The sequence below is a fragment of the Rhinoderma darwinii genome, chromosome 4 (genome assembly GCF_050947455.1).
Source record: "Rhinoderma darwinii isolate aRhiDar2 chromosome 4, aRhiDar2.hap1, whole genome shotgun sequence".
Taxonomy (NCBI): domain Eukaryota; kingdom Metazoa; phylum Chordata; class Amphibia; order Anura; family Rhinodermatidae; genus Rhinoderma; species Rhinoderma darwinii.
The window spans coordinates 182,973,843-182,997,874 of NC_134690.1; the positions used below are offsets into that span (position 1 = coordinate 182,973,843).

The 24,032-nt window shown below is 42.0% G+C and overlaps 1 protein-coding gene across 1 annotated transcript in view; it reads left to right on the forward strand.

The window, feature by feature from the left end:
• TINAG (tubulointerstitial nephritis antigen) overlaps positions 1-24,032 on the forward strand; it is a 101,995-nt gene that overhangs the window by 2,391 nt on the left and 75,572 nt on the right. Inside the window, exon 3 of the mRNA XM_075863680.1 lies at positions 22,243-22,332. Coding sequence (XP_075719795.1) covers positions 22,243-22,332 — 90 coding nt within the window. The remainder of the gene's footprint in view (positions 1-22,242; positions 22,333-24,032) is intronic.

Below are 24,032 nucleotides of genomic sequence, written 5' to 3' on the forward strand. Positions count from 1 at the left end.
AAGCACACATCGTTTGCCATATATACAACCGCAAAACACGGACCGCACATGGATGGCTTCTGTGTGCAGTCCATTGTTTTAACAGACCAAATTAATAGAATGGCCGAGACTAATCTGCAAAAAACAGACAGGAACAGGACCTGTTCTATTCTTGGTGGAACGGCCACACTGTTCCGTTAAAAAAACGGATGAATGAATGGGTCAGTGTGCTACCCGTTAAAAAAACTGATAGCATACTGAAACATTTCATTGAAGTGTGCTTCAGGACCTAAGAGCCCTTTTACACGGATCAATGACCGGGCAAACGAGCGTTCATATGAGCGCCCGTTCCAAATCATTGCCCTGTGTAATCAGGGCAACGATCAGCCGATGAACGAGCAAATGATCGTTCAGCGGCTGATTTGCTCGTTTATACAGCAAGAAATATTATCATATTGTCAGCACATCTCCCTGTGTAAAGTGACATGATGGAAATGTATGCGGACAAACTATCGTCCAACGATCACCCATACATTTTTTTTAAAATTATTTTCTTTATTCTTTCCTTTACTTACAACAAGACAAATAAGAAAAAAGGTCAAACAAAACATAAATAAATAAATAAGACAGACAAAATATCACATCAGTCTTATCACTGTAGATGCATTACACAAGTGCCTTCAGGGGGTCATCAATACAGGGCCGGCCTTGGGATAGATGACACCTTGTGCGAAATTTTCTTTTGGCGCCCCACCCCATCATAAAAGAAATGCCCCATAAAAAAGTATAATGCCCCCCACAGTATAATGCCATTTTTAGTGCCTTTGAACAGTGTAATGCCCCCTTATGTGCCCCCCACAGTATAATGTCTCCTAAGTTCCCCCACACAGTATATTGCCCCCCATACAATATAAAGCCCCTTTAGTGCCTCTCACAGAGTATAATGCCCCTTTAGTTCCCCCATACAGTATAATGACCCCATAGCTGCCCCATACAGTATAATAATAATATTTAATAATCTAATATATTATAACCCCTTTAAGCACACAGTATTTTGTCCTCTAATTGTGCCCACACAGTATAATTCCCCTTAAGTGCCAAATATAGTATATTCCACCCTGTAGTGCCCTTACACAGCATAATGTCCCCTTAGTGGGCCCCACACAGTATAATGTCCCCCCTCGCTGGGGTGCCACACACAGCCCCCCCCCATTGTAGATAGTGCCCCCTGTAGATAGTGCCATACAGCCCCCATCTCCCCCTTGTATATAGGGCCATACAGCCCCCCACCTCTCCCTTGCAGACAGTGCCGCCCACCTCTCCTTTGTAGATAATGCCATACAGCCCCCCACCTCCCCTTGTAGACAGTGTCATACAGCCCCCCACCTCTCCCTTGTAGACAGTGCCATACAGCCCACCACCTCCACCTTGTAAATAGTGCCATACAGGCCCTGACTTCCCCCTTGTAGACAGTGCCATACAGCCCCCCACCTCCCACTTGTAGAGTGGGCCATTCAGCCCCTACCTCCCCTTGTAGACAGTGCTATACAGCCCCCACCTCCCCCTTGTAGACAGTGTTATAAACCCCCCCACCTTCCCCTTGTAGACAGTACCCCCCAAACAAATAAAACAAAATATTATACTCACCTAGGCCCCATTCATGTGATGGACGGAGCTGCTCCACAACACCGACAGGATCCTTGCGTAGTACGGCGTGTTCCAGTGAGATCATCATGCCAGCCTGCGCAGGGCCATTTACTGTAGTCTAGTAAATGGCAAAGCAGTAGTATCTGCATCCTAAGGACACATATACTATTGAATGTAGCTTCGCTACCACTGTAGCAGCCATAGCGACTACTAGCGACGCCACCAGGCATGGGGGGGCTAGTGCCGGTGGGCGGGGGGCCCAAGCCGGTAGGCGGGTCATTACATGCTTTGGCTGCTACGGCAGTAGTTACGCCACCGAGAGCAGAGAAGGAGCACCTGGGCGGAAAGTCAGCTGGAGAGTCGCCGGGACCGGGCACTTCAGAAACACAAGCAGGGGAAGGGAGCCAGCACAGTGCCCCCTTCCACCTGCTGGAGTGATGAGCCCTGTGCGATGGCACAGGTCGCACACACCAAAGGCTGGCCATGCATCCATACATAACCAATCAAAGCTCCTTGTGAACGAGCAACGATCAACGAGCTGCCTCGTTGATTGGCGCTCGTTTTCACAGGCCCATATCGGGCTGTGCAATAGGACCTTTAAGGACCATTTACAAAGGGCCAATAATCAGAAGCGAGCATTCCAAAGAACACTTGTTCGGTTAATTATTGTCCTCTGTAAACACGGCTGCGATCGGCCGGCATACGAGCAAATGCTTGTCTTTCAGCTGATCACATAGATTATGCAGCCTATAAAATCATCATTGTCCGCAGCACATCTGCACGTGTAAGCAGAGGATGTGTTGCTGACAGTGATGCAAACTGATGAGGAGCAAATTATCAAATTAATGATTGTTCATTCCCATACAGTATAGCATCAGCTTGTGTAAAAGGGCCATTTCACCAGCGCCAATCAACATATTATATTGATGATCGGCGCTTGTTATGGGCAGAATCTGCCTATGTAAACCCACATTAAGGAAGTCAGCACTAAGTTTGGAAGGGATTACAAAGTCATAAAAAACCACAGTGGAGGCACTCATCTCCAATGGAGATAAATCGTAACAATGCTAAACTGTTCCCCGTGTAGCCAGTTTGCTAAAATTACTCCAGAGGTGAAGCAGTATTTCAACCAGGAGCTGAAGAACTTCCATAGAGCTACCCACATTACTAGAATCAGGTAAGGTCAGTGTTCATAAATTCACACTAAGAAGACACTGGTAAAAGATGTTAGAGTACCAAAGTAAAAATCTACCCAAAGCAATATTAATGCTTGTCTCACCCCAGACTAAGCTTTCTGAGAGAAATGCGCATCGGGTTGGGTGGGTATGCATGGTCACTGGTCTAGGACACTTGCCTCCTGAATATTGATTTATCCCTCTTTATTCATTCAGGAATACCAGGTTATTTACCCTGTATCCTATACTATATGCACTTTATTGCTTCATCTATTTTGATTTGCTGATTTCATTTATTTAACTGTGTCTCGTGGTTTTGAACACTTCTTTTCCCTTTTGTTTGCGAGAATATTTTTTGCCCGGCATATTCACCATTGTCTTTTATGTGATTTGTACTGTGTTTTTTTTTATACTATTTGTATTTGGCTTTTAATGTATACCAATAAAATTCATGTTACTTTTATTCCTATGGGTTAATCATGCAGTTTCTCTATTGGTGCTATACCGATGAATAGCTACAGACACCAATCGGCTATTAAAATAGGACTATTAATACACACATCAGGAGGCAATTAGAATAATACTGATGGATGCTATTTATAGATACAGATACATTAAACATGCACTACTGCTTATACTGTAATAAATGTACTAGAACTGATACTATTATATATTCACATCGAATGACAATATTATATAAATAAGATACTATCATATTATACATGATCAGGGGACTGTAGAGTGCGTACACTCCTACCGGGGGCATGTGGCTTCACCTACTCACCTTCCCCATTAATGGCCATACCTTTTCCAAACCCCCCCCCCCTCCCGTCCCTCTAATAAGACTCAAACACTTGGGTTGGATAAATTTGGCCACAGCAGCCATTTTATTTACAAACAAACATCAAGAACAACAATTTACAAATAATAATCATAACAATGGAAGGGGAGTCCTTGGAGCTACAAAAGTCTGTCACGAAACAGCCCACCTGCATCGTATTTTACTCCCAGCTGTCACCCTACTGGCTCAGGGGCACCGTTATACCTGCAGTTAGCTGACCTCAACCGCAACCACTCCCCGGGACACCACCCAGCAGGGGCCCAAATTGACCACTCCCCGGGACACCACCCAGCAGGAGCCCAAATTGACCAGACTACCAACCATAATAAATTGGGGAGGGACCATACCCCCTATGAATCCCCCCCCCCACAGTAATTTACCACCAACTCCAAGGACCCCCAATCCGCCATACAACTGCTGCAACATTGCAAAACTGTTCCACAGCATCCTCCGGTACCTGCGGAAAAACAAAAACAACGAGCAACAAAGCGAAATACCAAAAAACCAACACAGACGAACACAACATTTTGGGAGGGAGGGTGGGACAAGCTTCCCTGTGCTGTTACTAAAGATGGTGGCGTCCTTCCTCTCTCCTACCCTTAAGTAACCTGACCTTGCCCCACTTACATACGCCCCCTCCTAACCACCCCCCCTAACTCCTTAACTCCTTAACATCCCTGATCATGGTGACCTCCCCCTATGGCATTCTGCCGGGTCCAGCCTGTACTTTATTTAATATATTTTATGCACACTGTGCCTGGTGCAGTTATATGCATGGTGCAGTTATATGCCTGGTACTATTTTATGGTTATTATGGTTTGTATTTTTATATTATTACTATGCTTGGTATTAATACTTGACAATGATGCTATCTGAGCACTATGGATAATATTATTTTATGAGAGTAGATTTGCTAGTATTACATTGCCATTTATTACACCAGCACTATTTTAATTGTCTTTATGGGACTATTAGTTGAATAGTGAATAGCACTACTATATATCTCTATCTCTATCTTTCTATATCTATATACACTATATAAATAAACGTATTAAGTCACGTAGACATTACCCCTACAGGAGCTTTTATGATATCCCATTCTAAATCCATAGGTATTAAAATGGAGTTGATTCCCCATTTGCAGCTAAAACAGCTTCCTCTCTTCTGGTAAGGTTTTCTAGGTAACGCTCAGGTAACGTTCTCCTGGCATTCACCAAACCCAGACTAGTCCATCAGATTGCCAGATAGAGAAGTGTGATTTTTCACTCCACAACACGTTTCTATTGCTCCTCAGTCCAGTGACGGCGTGCTCTACACCACGCTTGGCATTGTGCTTGGTGATGTAAGTCTTGCATGCAGCTACTCTCGGCCATGGAGACCAATGCCATGAACATATGTTAATGCCAGAGGAGGTTTTGAACTCTGCAGTTATTGAGTTGCAGACCGTTGGCGACTTATATGCACTGTAACTTTACATGGTCTGCCACTTCGTGGCTGACTTGCTGTGATTCCTAAACGCTTCCACCTTGTTATAATACCACTCACAGTTGATCGTGAAATATCCAGGGTGAAAGAAATTTCACAAACTGAGTTGTTGAAACGGTGGCATCCTATTACAGTACCACTCTGGAATTCACTGAGCTTTGTAGAACGACCCTTCTTTCACAAAGGTTTGTAAAGGCAGACTGCATGGCTAGGTGCTGGATTTTATACCCCTGTGGTAATGGGACTAAATTAAATACCTGATTTCAATTATTTAGAGGTGTGTCCCAAAACTTTTGGCCATTTAGTGTACATACGTTATATTGATGTGACTTTGTGGCCATGGTCTAAGATTCGGATTCGGAGTGGGATGGCTGAAAGATATCCCAGTTCACTTTATTTTTTCTGTTATTTACTGTCTATCACTGTTGAGTTGTTTCTTCTCTTTTCTATTGCTGGCCTGCCATGGCAACCAAACGATTAGTTACAGTTGCCAAGAATAACATTTAATTATTTTCTCAGGCTGATCTGAATTTTTTTTTTATGGTTTGGTTTCCATTAAAAAATCAACCACAGCTGCTAATAATGGACATTTACAGAGCTTTTCCCTATAGAATTGGTTTTAGTAGGTTTCATTGGGATTTATTTATTTAAGAATACAGGGAACATGTTTTCTCCAGCAGAAATACATATTATTTTTAATTTTTTTAATTTCACTGGCTAATTTCATAAATTTTTTTTCCATTAGGTATTTTCAGCATAATATTGCTGCCACCGAATATTGTCATATAGTAACATTTTAAAATAGGATATTACCTCATTTACCTCTGTCATAAGACTGAGGCACTAACCTACACAGTAGAGGGTTAGGCCCCATGCACACGACCGTGCCCGCAATCACGGCCAGCGATTGCGGGCACGGCCGGCCGCCGACTGACAGCCGCATTTTCGGGCCGTGCTCCCATACAAAGCATGGGAGAACGGTCCGCAAAATGCGAAAGAACGGACATGTTCCATAATTCCCGGAATATTTCCGCGGCACGGACACCCTTCAGTAGTGCTACGGAAAGGTGTCCGCGTTCAATGAAAGTGAATGGGTCCGTTTTTGCGGACCGCAATTGCGGTCCGCAAAAACGGAGGTTTTTTACGGTCGTGTGCATGGGGCCTTAGATTAGTTTCCTGCAAAAGGCTCCCACTATACATCTTCCAGGACCAGAGCTTTTGGACTATGCATTAAAATGTTCTTTTCAGTATTACACATATCTTAAAAGGGTTGTCTAGTTTAGAAAATCTATCAAATACTGTATTAAGGAATTCTGAAATAATGGATAAGGGTCCCATATTAACCCCTTCAGGACTGAGCCTGTTTTGGCCTTGTGGACGCAGACGATTTTTTCAAAATCTGACATGTGTCAACTTATGTGGTAATAACTTGGGAATGCTTTTACCTATCCAAGGGATTATGAGATTGTTTTCTCATGACATACTGTACTTTAAGTTAGTGGAAAATTTTGATCAATAAGTTCAGTATTTGTTTGTGAAAAACACCAAACTTTGGAAAATGTGCAATAATTAGCTTTTTTCAAAATTTAAATGTATCTGCTTCTAAAACAGATAGCAATACCACACAAAATAGTTACTAATTAACATTCCCCATATGTCTACTTTATGTTGGCATCGTTTTTTGAACATCCTTTTTTTTCTCTAGGACGTTACAAGGCTTAGAACTTCTGAAGTGGCTTTGAGGGCCTTATATAATAGAAAACCCATAAGTCATTCAATTTTAAAAACTGCACCCTTCAAAGTTTTCAAAACAGCATTTAGAAAGTTTCTTAACCCTTTAGGTGTTTCACAGGAATTAAAGCAATGTAGAGGGGAAATTTACAAATGTATTTTTTTTTGTCAGCAAATTAATTTTAATCAATTTTTTTCTGTAACAAAAAAAGGTTTTACCAGGGAAACGCAACTCAATATTTATTGCCCAGATTCTGCAGTTTTTAGAAATATCCCACATGTGGCCCTAGTGTGCTAATGGACTGAAATACAGGCCTCAGAAACAAAGGAGCACCTAGAGGATTTTGGGGCCTCCTTTTTATTAGAATATATTTTAGGCACCATGTCAGGTTTGAAGAGGTCTTGTGGGGCCAAAATAGTGGAAACACCACCAAAAAGACACCATTTGGCAAACTACTCCCCTCAAGGAATTTATCAAGGGATATAGTGAGCATTTTAACCCCACAGGTTTTTTGCTGAATTTAGTGGAATTCGTCCGTAAAAATGAAAATCTAAATTTTTTCCAATAAAACTTAGACGTTATTAACTTTACAAGGAAAAAAGAAGAAAAAGCACCCCAAGATTTGTAAAGCTATTTCTACTGATTATGGCAATACCCCATATGTGGTAAGAATCTGCTGTTTTGACACACGGCGGAGCTCAGAAGGGAAGGAGCGCTATTTGGCTTTTGGAGCTCAAGTTTGCTGGATTGGTTTTCGGGTGTCATATCGCATTTGCAAAGCCCCTGCGGGACCAAATCAGTGGACATCCCCCAGAAGTGACCTCATTTTGGAAACTACTGCCCTAGAAATAATTTATCTCGGGTATAGTGAGCATTTTGATCCCATAGCTTTTTTTTGCTGAATTAGGCTGTGAAAACTTCTATTGTTTTTTACTTTTTTTTTTTTTACGGTGTTCATTGTGCATTATAAATGACATATTTAGTTTATTCTGTGGGTCGATGCAATTACGGCGATACCATATGTATATAGCTTTTTTATGTTTTACGGTGTTTGCACGATAAAATCACGATTTTTGTGTCGCCATATTCAAAGAGCCACAACTTTTTTATTTTTCCATCAAGAAAGCTGTGTGAGGACTTGTTTTTTGCGGAACAAACTGTAGATTTTATTGGTACCATTTTTTAGTACATGCGACTTTTTAATCCCTATGTATTACATTTTTTGGGAGCTGAAGTGACTAAAAATAGCGATTCTGGTAGCGTTTTTTTACTATTTTTTTATGGCGGTCACCGTGCGGGATAAATGACATTATATTTTTAAAGTTCAGGCCGTTACGGACGCGGCAATACCAATTATGCATAGTTGATTTATTTTTTTCATTTTTTTCTGATAATAAAGGACTTTATAATGGAAAAAGGACGATTTTTAATTTTATTATTTTGAAATTTAACTTTTTTACTTTTGTACATTTTTTTGGAACTTTTTTTTACTTTTTTAATCCCACTAGGGACTTGGAGATCCAATTGTTGGATCGTTTTTATAATACCCTGCAATACTTATGTATTGCAGGGTATTATACCTGTCAGTTTCACACTGACAGGGGGCATATCTAATTGCCTTCCATAGATGGCAGAGTGAAAGTCTTTGTTACAACAATCGCGTAGCGGGGTGCCGATATTGTTGTAACACCTTAAATGCGGTGGTCGCTATTGACTGCCGCATTTAAGGGGTTAATCGGTTCGGATCACCGCTGTGATCCGACCCGATGTTTTTCCCCAGTACTAAGGCTGCTTGTAGCAGCCTGTACTGGGAGATGCCGGGCTGCGGGGAGCGCCTGTGTGCTCTGTTAGGAGCACACGTAGATTAACGGGCTGCAGGCACAAGGACCAGTGCTTCAGCCCGTTAATCTACGTGGGGTGGTCGGGAAGGGGTTAAGGAACCTTATCTATTAGCCAAAGAGAAGAGTGGATATGAAGATCAACTCTTTCTAGATGTACAGCTTCGTCAATTGGACTTGTGTAATACTTTATTTTCCCTCTGGTGACACTGCATTGGAATTAAACACTTGCTGCCAAGGCATTTTAGTAGTGTTACATCTTGTGATCAGCTTATCGTCAAGGAGCCCTTGTAACTAAAAGGATTGTTCAAAGTGGGCAACCCCTTTTTTGTTTTTCCGGTACCAAATATAACTCTTTTTGCTTGTCACTAGATCAGCTCAGCATAATTTTATTTAGGGATCAATATACTTTGTGAGACTTTACAACGCAATCTGACATATTAAAAAAAAAAAATCCTTCTTCACACTCTATTTAATAGCCTCAACCGACAAAATGTTATTTTTTAGGTTTAGAAGTATTTTCCTAGGCTGTTGTAGATTGGGACTACCCTTTATCTGCTTTACTGCAATGCAAAATCTGCATGCTTTCATTTTCTTTGGTTCCTTAAGCAGACATTGATCTGTGCTTCCATGAGCCCTTAGTAATTAACTAAAGGTTCCAAAAACTTCGGACATGTCATTGTGACATGTCAGAAGTTTTGACCGGTGATGGTCTGAGCCCTGGGACCCCCACCGATCCCTAAAACAAAGTGGCAGAAGCGCTCGGGTGAGCGATGAGTGGCTTGGTTTCTAATCATCTTTTCTCGGAAAGCTGAGCAATTGGTGTACGGGCTCATAGACTTTCTATTGAGCCCGTATTCCAATTGCTTGGCTTTCAAAGAAAAGCCGATCAGAAACTAAGTGGTTCAGCGCTCACCCGAGCGCTTTTGCCCCTTTGCTTTAGTGATCGGTGGGGGTCTCAGTGCTCACACTCTCCTATTAAAACTTATGACATGTTACTACAACATGTCAGGAGTATATTGAAAATGTAGTTACCGTTTAAGCTCATCTGTCTCTAGTTTTAATTACTCACATTCTTTTGAGAAAGTATAGTAGAACTAATATGTACAATTGCTGAGATTGACGTTCCACTAGTTTGCATTAATTTATCTAAAATATATAGATATCCCCTTTATAGCAGAGCTAGAAGTATTATAGGTATAAATGTAATTCTGCTTAAGGGGCATTAGCGAGACTTTTTTAAGCAGCAATATACTTTTGAGTCATAAATGGAACATCTTGGCTAGGGGACTGACACAAAGATGTATATGGCTGCCTTATGGATCCCTGTTGTACAGATCTGTAATTCAATGCCCAAAGTCTACTGCGGGCCAAATCTGTATCTCTATGTCTTCAATTTTATATGGGGTTACTCAGCAGTTAATGACGTGCTCCATCGCATGCCACATTGCTTCTAGGGCAGAATGCAGGGCCTTACTGACACATCATACAAAATGGAATGGGAATGGTTCTGCGGCCTTGCATTGAGATTGAACCTTTAGGTTAAAGGGTAACTAAATGTTCAACAAACTTCTGACATGTCATAGCGACATGTCAGAAGTTTTGATTGGTGGGGTCTGAGCACTGAGATCAATGTAGCGGAGTACGGGCTCAATAGAAAGTCTATGAGCCCATACTGCAATATATCGGTTTCCAGAAAAAGCCGAACAGAAACGAGATGGTTGAGCGTACACATGAGCACTTCTGCCACTTCGTATTAGCGACTGGTTCGGGTCTCAGTGCACGTACCCCCACCAAAACATCCGACATGTCACTATGAGTGTTTAGCTGCCCTTTAATAATATATCAGCTTCTAAGAATGTTCATGTGCCACAAAGGTAATATTTTATATTTCCAACTTACTTAGTGTACAAATTGATTCTGACTAAATTGTAATTGTCATGAGGTTATTTTGGATTTTGCATACATTAAAAAATATAGTGCATTGCAAATATTTCTATGGTAGTGTAGATTTCAAACGTTAATCTTTTTTTTCGCTTATTCCTAACAGCAGCACAATAATGTGGGTATTTCTGCCCCTCTGAACTGGTAGGACAGAAAGAATTTTTAATTTAACCAAACTAATTAACTAGAGTCTCCTCCCTACATAAGGACATCTAGCACCTCCTACCATATGTTTATTATAAAGTAGTAGCCTTAATTAGGGCGGTAAGCTTGTGCTTCTGTTAGGACTAAGGGAAAACAGATTAACGTTAGAAATCTACACTACCCTTACGTCCTACAGCAGCACAATAATGGGGATTTAGCAAAAAGAAGCCCCATAGGAAGGGCCCTCTTGACTGGTGGAACTCAAAGTTATCGCTCAAGAGCCGTCTCCTCGGAGAACCAAAAATTCGGCCTACAATGGTTGATAAATATTAAAGGGCTTTTCCGAGTTAAAACTATTTATGAGTCAGTGCTTTTAATCTGGAAATGTGCTTACATTTGTAATGTACTTACAGTTTCAAAATTGGCCCCGTTTTCCGATGCTGCCGTGTGGCACATGACTGGTGACGTCACTCTCTTTGCCTGCTGTGTTTATCAGCCGTATACCTGTTACGTGGTCAAACTGTACAAAATTTCTTCCTGGTATACGACACGTCACTAGTGACGTGCCGTGTATGGGCTGTTCTGTTATACAGCCAGTAATGCACATGAGCGGTCCCTGCTGTTCTCTTGTTTGTCCGCTTGTCAAACGAGAGAACAGCAGGGCCCGTGAATGCTGGACTCATTTTGGACCTTTCAGGTCGATAGACTCAGTCCTTTTCCGAATCCTTCCTGTTGGAAGTGTAGGATGTTGTTAAACTGCAGGTTAAAACTATCCACTCCTTGAATGGAGCACTAAATTGAAAAAATCTATTCGAGCCTTTTAGATTATAAAAGGGTCTTGTCAACCTTCAGACTGTCAGGTTAAACCTCTTCAGGTCCTGGCAGAGTTCAATGCTCTGAGACACCAAGTTCTGCACTGTAACATATAGCATCCAATGAATCATCCAGGTATGGAACCACAGATATCCCCTGTGTTTTTACAGACAGCTATAGCGGTCACCACCTTAGAAAAGTTGAACTGTGAATTGCAGGGTGCTTAACACTGCCTCTTATCTGCACAGCTGTTCTTAAATATTTTCTGAGAGGCAGAAAAATGGCAATGTGTAGGTATGCATCCTTCAAGTCCAGAGAGGCCATGAAATCCTTTTCTTAGATCTGATTGTTTCCTATTTGAATTTCTTCTTTCTGAAGAATCGGAGGTTGATACCTTTCCTTCATTTTTTCAAAGGCTTAGGGGCTATAATTACAGGAGAATACACTCCACTTGCTCTCCCAGGAGTGGGGACCTTTTTTAGGATCTTCCTTTCTAGGAATTGTAGAAAGGAGACATCCAGGATGACCTGGTGTAAAGGAGTAGTACGGGAAATGCTCCCAGAGGAACGGCTGGACATCAACCGCAGGAAATACGCTATACTTTGCCAGCTTCAGAAGACAGTTGGAGGCACCCCCTACAGGAAAGGATCTGGTGTCAGAATTTGGGCTTCCTGGAGTCAGAGAATGGAACCTGAATCACCGCCTCCAGGGGCAACTGCGACCTTAACGCAGAGCCCTAGACTGCTCGGTAACCCTAATTGACTTTCTTAAGGGCTATGGAGCCTCTTAACAACCTTCTAGGGTACCTTGATTTGCCTCGGTATTGACTTTTGTGACGTCAGATGCAATTTTTCCATGACTGAAGGGTCTATGTCTACCTCAAATGACTACAATAATGATTACCCCTTATTGTCAGAGAAGCTCTCCACAATTTTAATCAGCTTGACTGTGACTCTGAATTTAAGCCAGAGAGAATGTCCACCAGTGGTAGATATGGTCATAGTCTTGTCTGACAACCTTACCTGTTTGGATAGTATTATCCAGGTAGTCAGGGGCCAAATTGCTGATATCATCACATGTAGCTCCGGCATCTATACCAACTTCTGTTCTGATCTGCAGAATCCATTTTTGCTGAGCCCTGGAGATTTCCAGAAGTCAATGGATTAAGGGATTCCCAGCCAATCTCCCATGCTGACACCCACCAGGCCCACAGCTGTGCAACATGTGCGATCAGGCTTAGCTTTCTTATTTTATTTTAAAAAATAAAGTCTTTGGCTGTCAGGGAATACTGGGAGTTGTAGTTTCACATCAGCTGGTGTGCCAAAGGTTGCTGACCCCCATCCTATGATGCATTCTTGTTATACGTAGCCAGAAATATAATAAATTGTGCCACAGGCCCTGCGCAGCAAAGTAGGCCCTTCAAATGCACACTTGAAGATTTGACTTGAACTCGGCAGGAACAACAGGACAATCTAGGCGACAGCCTTATAAATCTTTGGAGGAGGACCTCACTGCTTAAGTGTAGCCCATTCATAGGAAACAGACCATATTCAGATGTTTCCTCCTCTGCCATCATAGCTGTTTTCCAAAGCTTCATCCACTTTGAATGCCCTACACCCCCTAGAGGTGGGGACTAGTGCTTGCCCCTGGTCAACATCCTGGTCCCCTGACCAAATGGAATTCAACAATTTATATTACAATGCTTAACTGACTGTGGCATTGCCCATGGCAACGCTTAGACCTTCCTGATAGAAAGAAGACTGATTCTTTCCTCTCAGCATGGATTTTTGAACAATCCTTAAAGAGGCTCTGTCACCAGATTTTGCAACCCCTATCTGCTATTGCAGCAGATAGGCGCTGCAATGGAGATTACAGTAACGTTTTTATTTTTAAAAAACCAGCATTTTTGGCCAAGTTATGACCATTTTTGTATTTATGCAAGTGAGGCTTGCAAAAGTCCAAGTGGGCGTGTTTAAAGTAAAAGTCCAAGTGGGCGTGTATTATGTGCGTACATCGGGGCGTTTTTACTACTTTTACTAGCTGTGCGTTCTGACGAGAAGTATCATCCACTTCTCTTCAGAACGCCCAGCTTCTGGCAGTGCAGACACACAGCGTGTTCTCGAGAGATCACGCTGTGACGTCACTCACAGGTCCTGCATCGTGTCGGACGAGCGAGGACACATCGGCACCAGAGGCTACAGTTGATTCTGCAGCAGCATCGGCGTTTGCAGGTAAGTCGATGTAGCTACTTACCTGCAAACGCTGATGCTGCTGCAGAATCAACTGTAGCCTCTGGTGCCGATGTGTCCGACACGATGCAGGACCTGGGGCAGGAAGTGAGTGACGTCACAGCGTGATCTCTTGAGAACACGGCTGTGTCTGCACTGCCAGAAGCTGAGCGTTCTGATGAGAAGTGGATGATACTTCTCGTCAGAACGCCCAGCTAGTAAAAGTAGTAAAAACGCCCCGATGTACGCACATAATACACGCCCACTTGGACTTTTACTTTAAACACGCCCACTTGGACTTTTGCAAGCCTCATTTGCATAAATACAAAAATGGTCATAACTTGGCCAAAAATGCTCCTTTTTTAAAAAGAAAAACGTTACTGTAATCTACATTGCAGCGCCTATCTGCTGCAATAACAGATAGGGTTGCAAAATCTGGTGACAGAGCCTCTTTAAATCACCAGTCCCATACAGGTACTTGCCAGGCCTTAAGCTGTATAGCTTCTGCAATCTCACAAAGGTAAGCAAATTTAACTCACAATGGCCATTAACCTCATCTTGTAGCGATGGTTCACCAGAAAGGTCACAAGGGCGACAATCTTGGCACTTATAAGTTCATAGCTACAGGAAGGGGAATATCACAGTCCCTGCAGCTACTGTGATTTCAATTGGAGGTTGTTTTTATTTTAAAACCCACAGTTGGGGTTGCACACAGACCGTTGTTACACAGCAGACATATTCCAATATGTCTGAGTATATTGCTCCTTCCCTAGCAGGCAACTGTTTCTGCTGAGGAGCTTCATCCAATCTCTGTCGCCAGACGTGCTGAAGACATCTAAGTAAAGGATTAGAAATTTATACCAAGAAATAAAAAATACATATCTGGTTTCACAGAAAATAAGTATAAACCTAAGTGATAGCTGCGCTCAATGAGGCAGTGTAGCGCTATGTCCAGATTAAATGCAGACATCAAACAAAAGAAGAGGCTTCCTCTTCATAGAAATACTCATTTTCTCTGGAAAACTCTTATCTGAGAAACGCTGAAGATTACTACTTCCGGTCGCGGCTTCCGGACTTGTGCACATGGAGCAGCGGCAGCAGACGGAGCGGACGGACCGGAGGGAGAGGTAAGTGATTTCTATGTATGTTCGTGTTTCAGTGTGTTTTACTAGTGTATGTAAACCTTCTACACTGTGTGTTAGCTCAAAAAATGGCGACACACAGTGTAGGAGGTTAGACCGTTCAAACCCCTCGTTTCTCCCGGCACTAGCCAGGATAAAGGAGGGGGGATTCTGAGAGCTCACTAGAGCGAGGGATTATTTCCGAATTTTGCAGCATAAAGCAATGTGGTTGCTTTACCACATGCAATGCTGCAATTTTGGGAATTGCTCCATCTAGTGACCAGTGCTGGGAAATATTATAAATTGAATCCAATTTATAATATTTCCTGACTCGTGGAAAAAATAAAAAAAATTAGAACAATGTTTAATCACCTACACACTAATTGTTTAACTAAAAAAAACAAAAAAAAAACATGTTTTGCTGGCAACACATTCCCTTTAATAACAGGTTGCAGCAGCAGTCTTCAGATTGCATAGGATTACAACAACCTTTCTACACCTCCCAGGTATCTAGGAAGTTCAGCAAAACAAATGAAAAAAAGTAACACAACGCTAAGCAAACAAGCAGTGCAAACCCATCTTATCCAAGTCCACAGGACCTGTAAAAAACACATGGTGAGAGGGGCTAGACGTCCTTATGTAGGGAGGAGACTCTAGTTAAATTAGTTTGATTAAATTGAAAATTCCATCCAGGGGCACAGCTAAAGGCTCATGGGCCCTAAAGCAAAGATTCTTCTTGGCCCACCTCCCTCAAAACTTCTCATGGCTGACGGCCCGCAGCTTTCAGCTGCATCGCTGGGTCTCCAAAGTGACCCAACGATGCAGCACTAGCAGCCGGGAGCGTCGTTAAGGTCTTAAAACATCAGGGGAAATAGCCCCAATACATATACCCCCCCAAAAAATATGTGTGTGCGTGTATATATATATATGTGTATATATGAAACAGCATATCTATAGCAGTATGACCCTATGGCTATGGATAGGATTAGATACAGTAGCTCAGCAGACATTATCACACATTACAGAATTAGATACAGTGGCTCAGCAGAAGGGTATCACACATGATAGGATTAGATACAGTGGCTCAGCAGACAGTATCACACATGATAGGATTAGATTTAGGCCCAGCTTGCTGACATTGTGGCTCCAGCTCTGGAACCAGGAAAGGTAAGAATAATAAGTGTTTTACTTTTTTATGTGTTACTAATTATTTTTCCTATGTCTTTGTATTTTTCTAAACTTTATTACTACCAACTTACTAATGGCCGCTGGCCATCTGTAGTAATGGTTAGGCACTGACGCAGCCGCAGGCTGGTATTATCAGGCAAGGAAAGCCCAAAAACAGTGGCCCTTACCACCCTGGTAATGCTAGGCTGCTGCTGCTATGTTGTATCTGGCTGGTTATAAAAATGGGGGAATCTCACATCGTTCTTTCCAATTATTTATTTAGTTATTTATTTTAAAACATGACGTGGTGTCCCTCCCCCCATTTTTTATAACCAGCCAGATACAACACAGCAGCAGCCTAGCATTACCAGCTTGCGGACGACCCGGTCCCCGGCCATCGCTACAGATGGTCGGGTACTGGATCGTACCCAGCTCTTCCCGGCACCCCTGTTGACGGTGGGTACCAGGGTAATAACGGGGGTTAGTGTTTTAGCCCCTGCACCGGCTAACACTAAGCCCCGCCTTAGTAATGGATGCTGTCAATCAGCCGGCAGCTTTTAATAAGGCGGTAGGTAGTAATAAAGTTTAAAAAAAAAAACAAAGACATAGAAAAAACTAGTTTATTGAAATAAAAAAAAAACACACAACCCTCATTAACCATTTTATTGATAATAAAAAAAGCCATCAACGAAGTAGTCCTCAAATCCAGCGTAGTCCAACGACCGAACCTTTAAAAAAACACAAACACAACAAACCCTGGTAAGGGTTTGTTCACATCACCGGTGCCCTTCCGTCTGAGTTTTCCATCGGCTAACCCCCTCAACAGAAAGGCAAACTGAAACCTCAGCTTCCATTTCCTCACCATTGATCTCAATGGTGAAGGAAACGTTGCTAAAGGTTTCTGTTTGTCACCGTTGTGACAATAGCGCAGTCGACTGCTCTATTGGTTGCATCAAGAACAACAGAACCCTGTCACAATGGTGACAAATGGAAACCTTTAGCAACGTTTCTGTCACCATGGAGATCAATGCTGAGGGAAACGGAAGCCGAGTTTTTAGTTTGCCATTCCGTTGAGGGGTTACCCGACAGAAACCTCCGATGGAACCCCTCAACGGAAGGGCAACGCTGATGTCAACACAGCCTAACACATATGGTAGGCTTAGATACAGGGCCCAAGTGCACGTGTGATACAGTTTGTTGGACCCTGTATCTAAGCCTAAGGTAGGCTTAGATACAGGGTCCAGCAGAAAGTAATCTTATACAGTATAAGATTACTGTCTGCTGGGGCCCTGTATCTAAGCCTACCGCATAGTAGACGTAAAAGGGGTTGTCCAGTCCTTAAACATTGATGGCGTATCCTCAGGATAGACCAGTCGCAATTTTGACCGCTGCGACCCCTATAGTTACGCCACTGATTCCATCTGTCCTACTAGTTCACAGGGGCAGAGATACCCCATTATTGTGCTGCTGTAGGACGTAGGGGAATATATAGTTATGTGTTTCCCATGAACCACCAGTAAACACTGATTGTATTAATGGATTCTGAGGTGAATAGAACATTACATGGATATGTCGTGCAGTGCAGTAGTAATTGCTTCTGAGAACTAGAGGCCTAAAATTAATTATTGCAATATGTAGGAAAAGGTCAGCTTTACTTGTCCTCTATATAGTGTATACATCATAAATTACTGGCAAATTTGTAGCCAAGTAAACACTATTCTTCAATAAACAAAAAAAACATTTCAAATAACAGTGAGTACATAGAAATATGCTTAGAATTTGCTTTCTTGAGTAGGTCGTCTAAACTAAATTATACTTCTAAAAGGAAATTATTGACTAGGAACTGGAAGAACTGGTCGACCCTCTGCTTTGCAGCTTGGAAAAAACGCTATTAACCTCCTGGTCTTGTTTGAAAAATGTACATATTTTCATAGGCGTAAATTAGGGCTCTTTTACAAAATTTGTAATACTAGGATTAATCAAGCGGATAATAATTATTTGATGATTATGCTAAAATATGGGATAGACTACTGTCTACAGAGTAATATCCCAGTGACACACTATTTTGTCTGTGTTTTTTTTTTCTATTTTATTCTGTGGTGCTCTTTTACATTCCGTCTCCCCAGTTGTCACTGCCATATGGGTTAAGGGTGGGTAAGTTGATTTGGGTGGGTATATTAGTTGTACTATGTATAGCATAGTTTCTCTTCTGTATAAATTTTGATATGGTATTTTGCAAATGTACGATTATGTTTTATATTTAAAAAAAAATAAAAAATTCCACTTCTATTGAAAAAAAATAAAGTCATAAGCAAAGAGGACCTATCAGTTCTTGAGAATCCTTTTGTAAATTATATAATTAGGAAAACATAAATCCCTCCTTAATTTAGTGAGAAAAGTTGTGTCATTTTAAGAAATGAGCCCAGCTCTGATGAAGTCGGCTGCGAGACTCTATTCACACTGCATTTGAGAAATGGTCCCGGTGTGGACAACAAATGCTTCCATAGACTTCTATGAATCTGACATGTCCTTTTGGCATATGTGCCTTTTTGGAAAATATCTGGATGTTATGCATCGCTGTGTGGTATACGACTTATTAACATGGCAATATATACAGTGGAGGAAATAAGTATTTGATCCCTTGCTGATTTTGTAAGATTGCCCACTGTCAAAGTCATGAACAGTCTAGAATTTTTAGGCTAGGTTAATTTTACCAGTGAGAGATAGATTATATTTAAAAAAAATAAGAAAATCACATTGTCAAAATTATATATATTTATTTGCATTGTGCACAGAGAAATAAGTATTTGATCCCCTACCAACCATTAAGAGTTCAGCCTCCTCCAGACCAGTTACACGCTCCAAATCAACTTGGTGCCTGCATTAAAGACAGCTGTCTTACATGTCACCTGTATAAAAGACTCCTGTCCACAGACTCAATTAATCAGTCTGACTCTAACCTCTACAACATGGGCAAGACCAAAGAGCTTTCTAAGGATGTCAGGGACAAGATCATAGACCTGCACAAGGCTGGAATGGGCTACAAAACCATAAGTAAGACGCTGGGTGAGAAGGAGACAACTGTTGGTGCAATAGTAAGAAAATGGAAGACATACAAAATGACTGTCAGTCGACATCGATCTGGGGCTCCATGCAAAATCTCACCTCGTGGGGTATCCTTGATCCTGAGGAAGGTGAGAGCTCAGCCGAAAACTACACGGGGGGAACTTGTTAATGATCTCAAGGCAGCTGGGACCACAGTCACCAAGAAAACCATTGGTAACATTACGTCGTAATGGAATAAAATCCTGCAGTGCCCGCAAGGTCCCCCTGTACAAGAAGGCACATGTACAGGCCCGTCTGAAGTTTGCAAATGAACATCTGGATGATTCTGAGAGTGATTGGGAGAAGGTGCTGTGGTCAGATGAGACTAAAATTGAGCTCTTTGGCATTAACTCAACTCGCCGTGTTTGGAGGAAGAGAAATGCTGCCTATGACCCAAAGAACACCGTACCCACTGTCAAGCATGGAGGTGGAAACATTATGTTTTGGGGGTGTTTCTCTGCTAAGGGCACAGGACTACTTCACCGCATCAATGGGAGAATGGATGGAGCCATGTACTGTCAAATCCTGAGTGACAACCTCCTTCCCTCCGCCAGGACATTAAAAATGGCTCGTGGCTGGGTCTTCCAGCACGACAATTACCCAAAACATACAGCCAAGGCAACAAAGGAGTGGCTCAAAAAGAAGCACATTAAGGTCATGGAGTGGCCTAGCCAGTCTCCAGACCTTAATCCCATCGAAAACTTATGGAGGGAGCTGAAGATCCGAGTTGCCAAGCGACAGCCTCGAAATCTTAATGATTTACAGATGATCTGCAAAGAGGAGTGGGCCAAAATTCCATCTAACATGTGTGCAAACCTCATCATCAACTACTAAAAATGTCTGACTGCTGTGCGTGCCAACAAGGGTTTTGCCACCAAGTATTAAGTCTTGTTTGCCAAAGGGATCAAATACTTATTTCTCTGTGCACAATGCAAATAAATATATATAATTTTGACAATGTGATTTTTTTTTTTTTTTTTTATATAATCTCTCTCTCACTGGTAAAATTAACCTAGCCTAAAAATTCTAGACTGTTCATGTCTTTGACAGTGGGCAAACTTACAAAATCAGCAAGGGATCAAATACTTATTTCGTCCACTGTAGTATCCATGCCAAAACTTTGGCATATACACCAGGAGATTTTTCCCAGTGCATGCATTAAACCTACATTGTAGAGAGCCGAGATTTCCTGTTTCTGAGCTAGGATGGCTACTGTAGAGGGAGACAGACACTGAGAGTTCAGCAGGGGAGTAGATAGACTCTGAAAAAGCCTGGGGCACCGGTTAACCAAGGGGAAGTAAGGGCAGGACACTCATTGGTGCCATGCATCGCACAAAAATATAAACTTGTGTCCTACTTTATTTCAAAATCCAAAATTCTTTGTCCCATCAAACTGTAAATATACGTATAGTATACCTCTAAATATAAAAAAAATAGCACCTTAACATGACCAATTAATATTACTATACACCAGACAGGCATATACAAAACTGATCAGTTGATGTGTTCTCTGATTGTAGCTATTTATTTACCTCATCTTTACATCTGGCCAAAACCGACATTAAAGGGAATGTGTTGCCCGAAAAACATGTTTTTTTAAAAAAAATTAAACATTTAGTGTGTGGGTGATTAAACATTGTTCAAATTTTTTTTATTTTTTTGCACGAGTCCAGGAAATATTATAAATTATTTCTAATTTATAATACTACCCATTTTTGGTCACTAGATGGAGCTGTTCCCAAAATTGCAGCATTGCAACGTTGGGTTAAAAGCCCTCGCTCTAGTGAGCTCTCAGCATCCCCCCCTCCTTTATCCTGGCTAGTGCCGGGATAAACGAGGGGTTTGAAAGGTTTAACCTCCTACACTGTGTGTCGCCATTTTTTGAGGTAACCCACAGTGTAGTAGGTTTACATACAGTAGTAAACACACACAAACACTAACATACATTGAAATCTCTTACCTGCTCCTGCCGCCGCGGCTCCCTCCGGCCCGTCCGCTCCCTTTGCTGCCGCTGTTCCATGTGCACAAGTCCGGAAGCCGCGACCGGAAGTAGTAATATTACTGTCCGGCCGCGACTTCCGGTCCACAGGAAAATGGCGCCGGACGGCGCCAATTTCGAATAGGACTGTGTGGGAGCGGCGCATGCGCAGTTCCCACACAGACGCCGTACACGGCAGTCAATGGGACGGGAGCCGTTCACAGTCCCTATGGGACTGTGGCTGCCGTGTTCCATGTCTGTGTGTGTCGTTAATCGACACACACAGAAATGGAACAAAAAATGGCAGCCCCCATAGGGAAGAAAAAGTGTAAAAATAAGAAACAGTAAAACACAAACACACAAATGAAAATAAACGTTTATATTAAGGCACTAACATCTTTAACATATAAAAAAATTATTTGTGATGACACTGTTCCTTTAAGGCTTCTTTCAGGTATGGCGTGCCATTGCAGACTGTGCTGCTCAGGCTTCTCACATTTACACCATATACTGTACCTTCCATGACAGCCACAGATTGTCCCCAAGACCGCGACAATGTCCCTTATGCCAGCCACAGTGCTCTCATGCCATCCACAAGGACCCTTATGGCAGCCCTAATGCCCCAATGATAGCTACAATGTCCCCACAACAATGTCCCCTCGACAACGACAATGTTGTCACTTTGCTCTATGCCAGCCAAAAGGCCACAACGCTTCCATAACAACTACAGTATCCCTATGACACTCACAACAGTCATAATGTCCCCATAACAGCCACAATGCCCCATGACAACCACAATGCCCTTAATGTCCCCTATGCCAACCACAGTACCCCCATGAAAGCCACAAGGTTCTTCATACCAGTCACAATGCCCCATATGTCAGCCAGAATGTTGTTATGCCTTCCACACTGCCCTCATGCTATCCAAAATGCCTCCTATGCCAGCCATTCTGCCTTCATGTCAGCCACAATGCCCCCTTGCTTATTACAGTGCTATATGTTGTTCTTTTTCTCTTTTGTCTCACATAGTTATTTTATATTGCAGTTATTGCTATGAGAATCATTGGAGATGTACAGACCATACCTGTTTGGTTGAGCCAGAATTGATTAACTTCATTAATACAGGAAACTTTGGGTAAGTAAATGAAATATAATCATACAATAAAAATTGTATGATTTTATAAAATAACATTTAATTTGAAAAATTTAAATCCAAAAATAGACTAGTACACCTTCTTTTGTAGAACGAAAAATTATTTTCAGCCATTCTGGCCAATTTATTCAGATTTGCCATTCAGTAGTCTGCAAAATTTAGGTGACAAATTCTGTGGATGAACTTGATAGGAGAGGACAACTAAGTCATATTTACTGGCATGTTTTTCTTATTTTAGGTGGGAAATACATGTTAAATAAGAGACTAGAGTGAAGTATAATTCTGCAGTCCGATTTAAAAATTCAAATGTACCATTTTACCAGTGGATTTACAGTTAATATTAGGCTGGATTCCTACATGATAGATGAAGAGCAGTTTTATGTCTTTTTTCAACTACTTTGTCTTTTGTATAAAAGAAGCACATTTAAAACTACAGGGTGGGCCATTTATATGGATACACCTAAATAAAATGGAAATGGTTGGTGATATTAACTTCCTGTTTGTGGCACATTAGTATATGGGAGGGGGGAAACTTTTCAAGCTGGGTGTTGACCATGGCGGCCATTTTGAAGTTGGACATTTTGTATCCAACTTTCGTTTTTTCAATGGGAAGAGGGTCATGTGACACATCAAACTTATCGAGAATTTCACATGAAAAACAATGGTGTGCTTGGTTTTAACGTTACTTTATTCTTTCATGAGTTATTTACAAGCTTCTCTTTGTTTGCAGTCATTGACATCTCGCAGAGGTTAACACGTGAGGCGCGGATAGAAATTGTGTTGATGTCTGGTGAACGCAGTACCCGGGTCATTGCAGCAGATTTCAATGCAAGACACCCTACGAGACCACCCATCTCCCATGCTACAGTTTGCAAACTGCTTTCCAAGTTTCGTGAAACTCGTTCAGTGTTGGATTTGCCCAAATGTGGACGCATGAAAACTGTCACTAATGAAGAAACTTCAGTGGCTGTCCTAGCTTCATTTAGCAAGAGCCCACAGCATAGCACTCGCCGCATGTCACTGGAGAGTGGCATCAGTCGAACATCCCTTCGGCGGATATTAGCTACTCACAAATGGCACCCTTACAAACTCCAGCTGCTGCAGCATCTCAACGAGGATGACCCAGATCGGCGCACTGAATTTGCAGAATGGGCAAAACAAAAATTGGAACAGGACCCTCAGTTTACACAGAACATTTTGTTCAGTGATGAGGCAAACTTTTATGTGAATGGTGAAGTTAACAAACAAAACCACCGCTATTGGTCTGACACTAACCCACATTGGATAGATCCCTCCAAGACTGTTGGAACACAAAAATTTATGGTATGGTGTGGTATATGGGGTACAAAGATAGTGGGGCCACTCTTCATCAATGGAAACCTCAAGGCCATGGGATATCTGAAATTTCTACATGATGATGTGTTTCCCTCTTTATGCACTGAAGCTGGCACGTTCCCTGAGTTTTTCCAGTAAGATGGTGCACCACCACATTATGGGTGTCAGGTCCGTGCATTCCTAGATGAACAGTTTCCTGGAAAGTGGATTGGTCGTCGTGGGCCAGTTGAATGGCCCCCTAGGTCTCCCGTTCTGATCCCCTTAGACTTTTATCTTTGGGGTCATCTGAAGGCAATTGTCTATGCAGTGAAGATACGAGATGTGCAGCAACTGAAACTACGGATACT